The sequence below is a fragment of the Molossus molossus genome, unplaced genomic scaffold, assembly GCF_014108415.1.
Source record: "Molossus molossus isolate mMolMol1 unplaced genomic scaffold, mMolMol1.p scaffold_m16_p_8, whole genome shotgun sequence".
Taxonomy (NCBI): domain Eukaryota; kingdom Metazoa; phylum Chordata; class Mammalia; order Chiroptera; family Molossidae; genus Molossus; species Molossus molossus.
Window position 1 is genome coordinate 94,964,335 of NW_023425402.1, and position 12,913 is coordinate 94,977,247.

Sequence of the window (12,913 nt, forward strand, 5' to 3'; positions counted from 1 at the left end):
TTGTAGTTATTGTTATGAATTAAAATAATGTATTGGCTCACAATCACCCTGCGATTTTTGTGCAACAACTTAAGAGCAACTTGAATGGCAATTAAAGGCATTTGATGTCTCTTTTGGTGTTAGCTTTACTTATTGCAATGGTGATTATGCATGGATATGGTGTTTTAAATAATCTATGCCGCAGGGTACTCATTTCTGTAACTTAATTAGGTACTCACTGTTACATAAAGAGCACTCTAAACTTCCAGAATAACAAAGTTGCCATTAATTTGACTTTTTGAATGTGACAATGAATTTCTGAAATAATTCTAGAAAGACCTGCTGTGGGCTGACGTTTCTAAACCATTAGGGGTTATTCATTCTTCTGGGAGGGGATTAAAATATGCGAAGATAAAATAAGAATATGAGGACTGCTGGTTTTCTCTCAGCCCCAAAAAGTTATTTTCCATTCATTAGCTGTAGGAAAATGTGTGTTTATCAGCATTTCGTTTGGTTTAGAGGAAAAGAAATGTGATAGGTCACAGATGCACACAGTTAGAGCTGATTCTGTGCAAGTAGATGGTGAAGACAGTAGCTTTAGAGATGATTTGATTAAAAATGTGTTTCTACTTTTGATTAGAGCAAGCTTTTCCAATATTCACAAATATTATAAAGTTTTTTTTTAAGGAATCGAATAGCCTTTGTGTGCTGGAGGGCTCTTGAGAAATTCCCTGAGAACTGATAGCATGAATCTGTTACCATAATGAACGTGAGATTTACTCTATTCCTACCTGGCATATTTTAATACATTTTATTTTAATGCAAATCTATTGTCTTACGGTAAAATAAAACTGTTAGTCATTATGTACTATTAAGTTGATTTTCAATTTCTTAAGCCTCCAAAAGAGGCATTTTCTACAGTAAAATCACCAAAATAGCTGGTCAATTAGGTGTTTTAACCACAAAGCCTATGACTTAATTTTACATCTCAGGAAGAAGGCTGAATTCATAGGCTACTTAGGAACTCCGTTGAGCCCTGTGGTGTATGGTCGAGGTGCACATCTTGAGCCATATTTAAAGAAAGAACTGGGGGAGATGTCAAATCACACGATCAGCATTGTCTGTGGCTCTAACACACTGGATTAGTTTGCTGGGGCTGCTGTACAAAGTACCGAAGACTGAGTGGCTTAGACAACAGAATGTGTTTTCTCCCAGTTCTGGAGACTAGAAGTCCAAAAACAAGATGCCAGCAGGTTGGTTTCTTCTGCAGCCTCTGTCCTTGCTTATAGATGGCTGTCTTCTCCATGGGTCTTCACATGGTCTCTCTCCTGTGTGGGTCTGTGTCTTAATCTCCTATTCTTATAAAGACAACAGTCAAATTGGATTAGGGCCCACCCTAATAACCTCATTTTAACTTAATTCCCTCTGGAAAGGTCCTATCTCCAAATACAGTTGCAGAATGAGGTCCTGGGAGTTCGGACTTCAACACACGAGTTTCAGGGAAATATCATTGAGCCTATGATTTCTATATGTATATAAATGCTGTTGTCATTGGGCAGCCCAAAGGGAATGGTGTCACTGAGTTGGGAAGGAAGCAGCATGTGAATTGTTGTGACACATATTCTAGGGAGTTACATGTTCGTATATTTCTGTTTTCCACCATCAAATGTGAACACATGAGAAATCTCTACTGAGGTACTATTTCTTATTTAGAAAGACAGTATCTTGAAATTTTCCAAGGATGTAGCTCCCTTTCATGTCAAAGAAATATACTGGGTCAGAACGATGTCTATTCTGTCTAGTTTTTCTCTCTTGGAGAGAAGTATCATGAATTAACCTTACGAAAATAAGCACAGTTGCTTACATGATGGTAGTTTCATGATGGCCAGAGTTGATTGCTCAAATTTCTCTAATGACTATGACTTATTTATTTATCTGAACAAGAGTATAACTCTTTTGAAGCCATTTTACTTCCCTTTGAGAATCCGATAGAAACTGTACACTACTTCTTCCAATGCACCAGAAAATAATGGACCCACGAGCCTCTGAACCTTGGAAATGGAACCACAATCTCACCCTTTCCTCCCTTCAGTTATCTGACCTTCATTCTTTAACCGAATAGTTTTGACTGCCTTACTTTGTGAAGTCTGGTAAAGCCAGAACTGGCATTTGTAGCTCTTGAAGTATATTCAACCAGCTCTTCAAATAATGAGCGACGCACAGACAGCGAACACAGAATTCTAGAAGGAGGGCTCTGAGGACCTACCATTCGGCCCTCTTTATTTTACTAATTAAGAAACCGACGCAGTGAGACAAGACACCTATTCTACATTTGCGGTACATAGGGTACCAGTATTCAAATGTTTTGATAATTGCCTGATTATTCATACCATATTGTCATATGGAGGAAAAATAGTACTTTATAAATTATTTTAAGTTTACTGTTTCTGTTAAGTTTTAACATGTACCCTACTTTTCCTAACACTCTAAATTTTGTTTTTTTGTTTTTTTAAATCTCCTTTCTTCTGTTGTGGATAACAAGAATCCAAATATTTGTTTCTAGTTGCTGTGTGGTTTGGTGGTCACATCACTTTTCACATCTTAATTTCTCATTTGAAAAATTGAGGTCAAGTATCTGCTTGGTTTACCACACACAGATGACTATGAAAGGCAACTAAACTAATATGTAGAAAGGTCTCGATAAATAATAAAAATGAAATTGATTCCATTTATAAGAGTTCACAGCCTCACTCAGTTTTTATCTTCCCAGGGTAAAAAAAAATGTCTTAATTTCACAGTCTTCTGTCTAGATTTACTGAAATAAAAATTATTTAAATTGTTACTGAAAGCAATAGTCTAGAATACTTAGTTCAAATTCTTCTGTCTCTACAGAACATATGAACCTCAGTTGCTGCAGTGTGATGTTATTTTTAGGGTGTCTATCTTTCCAGTTAAAGTAATGTTAGGAGTTAATTATGAAAATTATTAGGGAATCAATACTTCAGTATTAGGTTATACCACACAGTAATAAATCTCATTAGCGCCCTGTTGTCTCTCAAATCCAGGTGCCTTTTTTCACATCATAGCCCTCCATCATCTGGCCCATGTCACGTGCACTACTTTATAAACAGTGTAGCCTTGATGGTGCCATCTGAATGAGTCTCGTCACTGGTGCTCACACATGTCCTTCTATCCCTCTGCCTAAGCTTTTCCTGGGATACTTACTTTCTTCTAGTTGGGACAGGCGAGCCATGTCATGCCTCCAGTGTCCAGCTAAGGACTACTCAGACTAATCACCAGTCATTCATTGGTCAGCCACAATTATCTTGTACTTGATTATTTCCATACATAAAGGTTGATTTCATATGTTCTTATGATTAGTTATTTTCTTGTCTCACTTCCCAGCTAGCATGTGAGCGTATCATGGGTACAAATTGTGTCTTGTATTTTTCTATTGGTCCCTAGGGGATGTAGAACAATGCTGGGATCATAGTAAGCTTCCATAACTATTGATGGCGTGATGAATGGAAGACTGACATTTTCAGTAGTCTTGCTGATGATTTTCTTTTCTTGTGTTGACACCACAGACTGGGGGTCATCCTCTAATGCCTATCATTTTGATCTTTTTTCCCTTAAGGATTGCTTTGTCCTTAGCCATATTCATGTATTAGTCTACTCACACAGCCTTTTGTTATCTTCTGCAAGTCTACTGTCTGATTGTGTCCAAAGAATACAATTTTCTGATTTCTGAAGGAAAGAAAAGAGACATTGTCTGTTTTCATGTGATAATTAGGAAATGCCTAAAAAAATATGAAGTGGAAAAAAATTTCTAGCATAGCTCAGTTTGAGGTTATTTTGAAACTAGTATTTCAATAATTGTGAGAAACTGGAATATATGTATTAACATAGAAATTCTGCTTGTAATATCTACATTTGTTTTTTAATGTAAGTATTACTTATTTAATAGGTCAATTCTGAATGTTATACATAGTAAGGGTTCAATAAATGTGTTGATATAATTTAATATAAATATAGACTCTAGGCTATTGAGGGATTGTTTTATGTATTTATTTATTTTATTGATTTTAGAGAGAGAGAGAGAGAGAAATGAGAGAGAGAAATATTGATGGATCAGCTGCCTCCTGCATGACCCCCACTGGGGATCTGGTCCACAACCTGGGCATGTGCCCTGACCGAGAATCGAACCCACGACCTCTTGATGCATGGGTCGACGCTCAACCACTGAGCCACTACAGCAGGGCATGAGGGATTGTTTTGAAAATACATTTTACCAATCCCTAAGCATGTTTTTTATTTTATTTATTTTATACTTTATATGTCATGGTATGTATACAGAAATTTACCTGAATATTTATAATTTGTGAATGGAAGATATCAATTAATATTAATACTAAAAATATCAGTAAGATCAGGATATAAATACAGTTTGACAATAAGACTATCTAAAATTAAAGTTCTACGGTATAAATATTTACCTATTTTTTAAATAGCATAATTACTATATTTTTGTGTTCATATAATTATGCAAAATTTTATTTATAGGTTTAAGTATGTTCTCCTTGTAAATTGAAAACACTTTTAAGAAAATTAAAAATAAAAATTAAACTGGGAACCGATTTTGAATATAAAATAATAAAGACAGTAATACGGGTTTTTTTCTTGACTATGGGCAAGGATCATAATGTTGTTCATTTTGATAGATTCTGCATTTACCTTTGCCCATCCCCAGGAGCTAATATAGTGACTAACATTTGGTTGGAAGCTCAGTAATTCTGTGATAAATGATGGAATAAAGACAACTTTCTGCTTTAAAATAAAATAAATTTTTTCTTTTACTCTGCTCATATGTAAAATTGAAATGGCCTCTCATTGGTATAGTGTAAAGCTATTTCCTTATGTTGGTTGATTAAAATTTTTGAATTTAATTACAATTTAATGCTCTCCCAAATAGAGATTCCACACCTGTCTGTTTAAGATCATTGGCTAGTGTAATAATTGCAATTGTAATACAAAACTGCACTGACAAAGACCAACATCGATAAAGACAATAGAGTTTTGAGTATTCAGCAGTTATAAGCCCTCAGTGTATAATTTTTTAGTCAGTCTTCTTACATTTGATCTTAGATATACCTTGCTGAATGAATTTACATGCATATTATATGTATCTATTTTGAATCTTGGATTTATAATTATTAAATAGATTTTAGTTCATAGTATTTATGAAAATGAAATCTTTTAAGCTTTATAATTAAAGTTTTTATTTTGCCTTAATTGTTCTTCCTGATTCAATGTCATGTGTAAAGTGACTTCAGGCTATATATTCTTCGAGACTAGGCCAAATATACTACTGAAATATGTCGTGAAATTATGGTGTGGGTTTAATATTAATTATTAAACGTGAATAGAAAAATTATATCTTTAAGATGCAATTATTTTTTAATGGCTTACCCTCAAGAAAATATTCAGAACTATTTTACATACTGTTTTAAATTCATGTAACACATTGAGATTCTTACCATTTCAGGGGCCGGACTGGAAAAATTAGAGTGCAGAGTCTGAAGATTGGATTGATATCTCTCTCTAAAGGCCTCTTAGAAGAAAAATACAGATGTATGTAAGACCATTCCTATACCAATAGTTTTTTTAGTAATGGTAACGATAATTTATTGGAGATATATTTTATGTGATTGGCCAGTAATAATAGTTTCCCTTTTTTTAACCCTTAACTCTACATGTCAAGGCTAGACTGGGAGTCAGTACAAAATGGGCTGGTGTGTAATGAAAAGCTGACTATAGGACCAAGAGGCGACGTGCCTTGAAGGAGTGAGAACCAACTACAAATTGTATCTCATTTAATTCTCAGAATAATCACCGATAATGATGTAGGCATTGTGGTTTCCATTCTCTAGATGAAAAAATTAATGCTGGCTTACAAATCTAGTCAAAGGCTACAGTGACAGTAATCATGGGGCCAGAATTAGATGCCCGAGTTTTCTGACACTAAAGCCCGAGCTTTTTCTATTTCTATATACTTCCAATGCTTACAAAATGTTCAGATGGACTAGAACCTTTATACTTGAACCTTGAGAACTTCCAGTACTTGGGGAAAAAAATCAAGTTGGACCAGAACCGTTGTAGATGTAGTTAGACAAATAATTACCTAGTGTGAAAAATAGTGATAAAAATACTTTTATTTTGTTATGTTTGTTTCTGTTCACTAAATAAATTAGTGGTGTCCCTTCTCTGTTAGTTATCAAAAGGCATCTCGGCATTTGGAAAAAGGACAGTCTCAGGGGCCAGAGAGACTTGCCTTCAAATCTCAGCTCGACCACTTAGTGTCTGAGTGACTTTGGGCAGGTTACAAGATCCCACTGAATACGGACTGTAGCTAAGAGATAATATTACTTCCATTTCATGCTTCAGGAAACTGAAATTTTGTGACTTGTCTTCTGCTAAAGAATGAAGCTAGTGATTCTTGCTTTGAAAACAATTAGAGACTTGTGAAAAGTACCTAGGAAAGGTGGTGGTTGAATGAAGGGTAGATATTGCTGCTGTCTTCAAACTCTTAACTACTGTAAAATTTCTTTTGATTTAATTTTGTCCATAAAATGTGAGTTCCTTGATCCTGCGGTACATATGCCTAGGTGATCCTTTACAGATTTATCCATGCATCTGGGGGAGAGGGATGCGGATACTTCATGAATGGAGAGATACCGAAAGCAAGAGGCTATCTGATCACGGATCCTATAAACTTATTTAAGTTTTACATTTTATGTGAACATACATACCCTTTAAAAAAAAAATAAGTTTACCCCAGCCTTTAAAAAAAAAAAAGTTTAGCCTGGCCGGTGTGAGCGTCAGCCCATGTACCGAGAGGCCGGTGGTTCGATTCCCGGTCAGGGCTCATGCCCAGGCTGTGGGCCCGATCCCCAGTGGGGGCGTGCAGGAGGCGGCTGATGGATGTTTGCTCTCATCAGTGTTTCCATCTCTCTCTCCTTTCCTCTCTCTAAAATCAATAAAGAAAAACATAAGAATAAAAAAAATAATAAAAAGTTTACTTTCTGGGATGGCTGTGAGATGATGGATTTTCCATTTTAGGTCTAGGTCATGAAAACTTGTTTTTCTTACACAGTTTACAAGAATGTCAGTGAAGGATGCAGATTCTGTGACAGGAAAAGCTGATCGTAGGATCCGCAGGTGCTCAATCCTTCGTGGAGACCGAACCTAGTATAGGAAAATGCTTTGCACGGGCTTTTGTTTGGTGGCACTTTATCCAGAACTTAAATCATCTTCAGCATCATATTTGTCAAAAGATAACCATTTTCAAAGCTAAGAAAGTTATTTCTATAATGAGTGGGAAAGGAAAATGTGAACAAAAGCATCAGTGTACCGCAATTAGAAAGGGACTTTTTTCTCATCTGTGTTTTGGGGTTTTCATGTGCTCCTGAAAAAAAATGTTGGGTTCTTGGAAAGTAACAATTAGGTCACAGTGCTCAACTTACCCTGAAACGAACGCAAATTCTGCCGCACAGTTTATCATGAATCATCAACAGCAGTGTGATCTGTTTTCCTACATCTCTGATTCCCGCCTCTCTCTCTTTTTTTTTAAGCTGATTATCAGGGAGTAACCTGAGAACAAAAGAAAGAGCTACAACCCAATGGCTGTAGTTATACAATAACAATGACAACAAAAAACAAATTATACACAATGTTATATATAAAAGGTGTCTTTTATCTATACACATACTTTCAAACATATTTCTGAAATGTATAATCTTCAAATTGAGGAGGGTATGTCAGACACTTGTACACAGTCGACCCACTAATTGTAAATTGTACAGTTTACAAATATTGGGAAACTTAATATCTGTATAATTTTACATTAAAATTTTAGATTATGCAGGAAAAGCAGGAGAAATGAAATTTTCTGACATTTGATGTAATCCATGAAGTATGCCTTTTAGGACTTAATTAAATAAGAAACTTCTTGGGTTGAAATCTTGAATCTAAATCTTTCTGGGCAGTTTCGAGACTCAGGAAATTTTACTTTGTTTTGTTTTAGATTTTACTTTGAGATCCTTAGCCATTCTGATTCCAGTTTTGATTTTCCCAGTGATATCCGAACACTTCCTTGTTATTACTTCATTGTAGAATTAATATTCAAGACAATTTGCTTTCCAGATTCAATGGCAAAAGTGCCATCCTGAGTTATCTGGTATCTGTCTGAACATCGACTTTGCAATGGTGCATGTCAGTGTCATCAGCTTGGTGACACTTCCCCGTCTCTTCATGCCCCCAGAGAATGTCCCTTGATTAGGTTCTAACAGCACCCTGGCCTTCCTGCATATAGCTGGTGGCTTCTTTGCTTCATCAAAAACCCTCAGATCCTTTTCAGTGACCTTTTGCATCCCTTCTGTGCTAATTTATTGGAACTTGGGTTGTAGATTGTGATTTTTCTCTGACCTGTTCCCACATTCTCATACTCCTTTTTATTTCTGACTGGAACATACAAAATGTGAACTTCTATAACAATTTAGAAATATGTCAAACTTTCTAATGTTAATGCTCATCTTTTATGTTTTGCATGTAGTTGTACCTTAACACAACCTGCCTCAAAGAGGCAAGTTGGGTACAGTTGGTCTTGTTGGAAATGTGCAGTCTTCTGTACAGATTATTATACATGTGCATCAACTCTCTTTCCTAAGAGGACTCTTCCCAGGAGAGATTTAAAATGAGCATCATAGTAAGAATCCTGGAAAAATATTTCTGGCTATGATAGTTATATTTTGACAAATGGAAAGAAACAAGTAGAACTCTAACCAAATATAAGTGAACAAATGATAATAAAAATTAAATTTATCTTAATTGAATTTGCTTTTCCTATGTATACTTATAATTAAAGTCATATTTCATTATAATTACTGTGCCAATATTACTGAGCTTGGTTCAGTAGTTTTGAAAATTCACTGTTGATAGTGTTAGATGTAGCATGATTCCCCTTTAAAAAAAAAGGGAATATGCATTTTGAACTGATTTATTGGGTATGTTTTGAAAATGATTTTTAGGATTCAATAAATATTTACTCCACTTTCTTCTGTTTTTGGAAACTTCACATCATTTAGAGTTTGTGTGATTATGAATTTTCAGAACTGGGAAATTTCTTTCCAAAAAATTTTAGTTTCTATAACAAAGTGGGTTGCTTATATATGAAATTTCTCTCTACTCCTAAAGTAACTTATTTAAGCATATTAGCTTTATTGCTAGAAACAAGGTAATAATTTTAATCTTCAAAATGTCCCAAGTGGTGAATAAAAGACAAGCCAATACTGGAAAAGAGAGAAGAGCTTTAATTTTATTGTATTAAGAAAGTTATAAAATAAATTAGTGGGTCTTTTTTAATGCATAGAAATGCCTAAAGAACTATGTGAAAGTAAGCATGAGTTTTGTTAATATGTCCTTAAAATTTGAATAAATGTATTTTATTCCATGAAATGAAGTAAAACAAAAGTAATTGTTATAACTAATAAGGAAGGAGACTAATTGGGTCTAAAACAAATAAACCTAAAAATAAAAGACACCTGCTTGTACTTCTTAATGTGTCTATATAAAATAGACTCGAGTATGATAGTCTCTAAAGAAGTAAATATATATATTTAATACAATATTAAACGTAGGAGTGCCCACAACGAGTTAGGAAGCAAAGCTGTTACAATGTAAAGATTTGCCCCTTAAGGCGCATTTCCTCCTTGGACAAGTCATGATAAAGCTTTGTTTCGGCTCAGTCTTTCTCAGTAAGAAGAGAAACCCTTACTGAAGCCATTGAATGAAACCCACACGTGTTTATCGTACCATTTGTAAAGGAAATTTGTAGTTACTGGTCTACTTACATGTATTGACGTACCACAGTACGTTGTCTTGAGAAGCATGTAGTTACCCAGTTCCTGATTACGAGCACACAGGACATCAAGGTTGTCAGAATTCAGGACACAATGAATCGATTCCGGTCCCCATGGATTTTTCTTTTTAAATCTACATTGTCCAATCCCCACAACGAGAGATGTCAAAGAACACTGCAGGTGGGTGGAACTTAACCTCCTGCCTCTACGCCCTGCAGATCTCTTCAAGGAAGTGGCCGGCCCCACAGAGATGTGCGACCAGAGGCAGCTCGGCCTCCTGCTTCACGACGCCATCCAGATCCCCCGGCAGCTGGGAGAGGTAGCAGCTTTTGGAGGCAGTAATATTGAACCCAGTGTTCGCAGCTGTTTCCAACAGGTAAACACACAGGATCCCTGGTGTATAGGGTGTGTTGAGCAAGGGTTTTGAGAATGTTCCAAGAAATGGAACAGGGAACTTGGGCTGGAGCCAAACGGTGGAGGACAGCGGGTACCATCTCAGTAAGTTCGTGCCTTGTTTCTTACAGCATATTTGATTCCAGGAATAGCTACTGCCTCAAGGAGACTTACTGCTTCTCAATGTATAAAATCCAGAATCTGTAACCTGTGCTGTCTGAGTGCTGTGGTCTGGCCCTGCCCAGGCCCTGGCCTCATCTTTTGTCACTTGTCTCCTTGCTCCCTGCTCTCTGCCCTCATGTTTTAGTTCCTCTGTTCTTGCCTTAGCGCCTTTGGACATAGGCCCTCTGCTCAGAATGTTCCTCCATCCCCTCTAACCCACAGACTCTTCTCATTGCGATCCGTACCTGTTCTTTCGGTCTTTGCTTAAATCTCACCGCCTCTGAAAACCCGTCTCTGACCCTTCAGATGAGGTCACGTGTCTCACTATATTCACCTGGATCTCCTCTGCCTTCATAGGATGCTCATTACAATTATAATTGCATGCTAAATCATATAATTGCCTATTTAGTTCTTTTCTTCCATCGAAACCTAAGCTTTATAAACAAGGGCAATTTTTTATCTTTTTATTATTGTATCCAGTGCACAGTGCATTGAACTTCACAGCTATTCAATAAATATTTTCTCCATAAATTAGTAAAAAGCCCTGAGTTCCTTGGAGGAAAGATTTTTTAAAATATATGAATTTTAAATGTTATTACAATAAGGTCTTTTCTTTGTGAACTTATGCACAGAAGGAGCACGATACACCAAGTGCCATACGGGTCTAAGTTACCCATGTTAACTGGAAAAGCATTTTAGTTTCTTTTTAATGTTTACTGTACATAAAGCATTTTAGAAGTCTTGCTACTGCTATTGTACATTTGCATAAAATACAGCCTACAGATATTTTCTCAAAGCATATTCAGTGATTTATCATTGCAGAGAAAAAAAAATACACCATCTCTTTAAGGCGAATTGATGTTATGGGTTATTACATTTTATAATAGACCTTTTTCTTGTTTTAGAGATACAAAAATACCAACTGGAAATTCTAAATATAGTTTCCCACATGTTGGTTCATAGAATGACCTTGACAACAGCAGAAGAAAGATGTTGGTACAAATTTCATTTTGCACATATGAAAAGAAATTAGTGGTAAGATTTGCAGGGGGACTAAGATGTTTCATACACTTTGTTCTTAATTTTGAAATCTTGCCAAGTACATTCCTAGTACTATGACCCCAGTGTGCTGTTATAACTGGAGCAGGACACAAAAATAACAGTTTTTATGTAGCATTTATAATGACCTTCAAGTTTGGAAAGTAATCAGTGAGTTTTTACTTTCACAGATTTTTACTGTCTTAGATGAGTGAGCTTTATGGGATTAAAGCGTATATGTGAAAAGAACACCTAGAATATTGTAGGTATTGTTTTTGTTTTTTAAAATCTGAATATGTAAAGGTATTGGGATTTTTTCCTTCTTCCTATATGAAAAATTCTGCTTTCCTCTTTCTAAATTCTAGAATTTTCATTCCTTGAAGAACCTTAACTGTTTCAGGATTTGCCTGGAAAGAACTCATTTTTCTTTTAATTGTGCACAGGTTTTTCAGAATATTATGAAGCAACAACATGTGCTACTATTTCAGTGAGGACATTTTCTTCACTTTTAATGTATTTATTTGTTCACCAGAATAACAACAAGCCAGAGATAAGTGTGAAAGAGTTTATAGACTGGATGCATCTGGAACCACAGTCCATGGTTTGGCTGCCGGTTTTACATCGAGTGGCAGCAGCCGAGACTGCGAAACATCAGGCCAAATGCAACATCTGTAAAGAATGTCCAATTGTCGGATTCAGGTAATACCTCCACCAGCGGAGGCGGGAGACGGTCGTCCATTCTGTATGTGTCATCCTAGTGCGTGTCAATCATCCCTTCCATCCATTCCCACTAGGGGGTTTGCCTCCTAAAAAAATGAGATGCTCAGCATACTCCGTGTCTCTAAAAATGGCATTTCTTCTTACAGCATGATCATAAAGCTTAAGCTCGTTGTTACTATTATTGATAGTATTTTGCTCCAGGACCAAAGACTTTTCTGAGTTTCTAGCACATATTTCACAGATATGTCCATGTGCAGTAACTGCACAGCTCATTATATACATTGGCCCTGATGGGGTTTGGTGACGTTTTTTTCTCTGAGGCCTTTGGGGTCAGACTTGGTAAGCAGAGAGCAAATAAATAATAACTGAGAAGTAATGTGGTTACTCTGCTTTATTTCTGCCAAGTTTGGTGTGAAGTAGATTAACCCTCTTACCCCCACAAGGAGCGCTGCTCAGCGCCACACATGAATGTAATCCATGTCAGATGCCTCGGCCGGGGGTCCCCAAGCAGAGAGTGCAGCGTCTGTGGTTGGCCCCAAGGTGAAGTGCCTTGGCTGCCATGGTCCTGCACCTCTGTCTTAAGATAGGTTTGCATTAGAATATGTCTGTTTCTCTTCTGGGAGGAACCCAGAAAGTAACCCCGTTTCATTTGGAAATCAGCTAAGAAATACCACAAGCCTTCCCAGCAGTGGAACCCAAGGTTT

General features: G+C 36.4%; 1 protein-coding gene across 2 annotated transcripts in view; it reads left to right on the top strand.

Moving 5' to 3' along the window:
- Positions 1-12,913, top strand: part of UTRN (utrophin) — a 466,391-nt gene that overhangs the window by 403,587 nt on the left and 49,891 nt on the right. For both annotated transcript variants that reach the window (XM_036248256.1, XM_036248257.1), the window contains 3 exons: positions 5,525-5,610; positions 10,115-10,272; positions 12,022-12,188. In XM_036248256.1, coding sequence (XP_036104149.1) covers positions 5,525-5,610; positions 10,115-10,272; positions 12,022-12,188 — 411 coding nt within the window. The remainder of the gene's footprint in view (positions 1-5,524; positions 5,611-10,114; positions 10,273-12,021; positions 12,189-12,913) is intronic.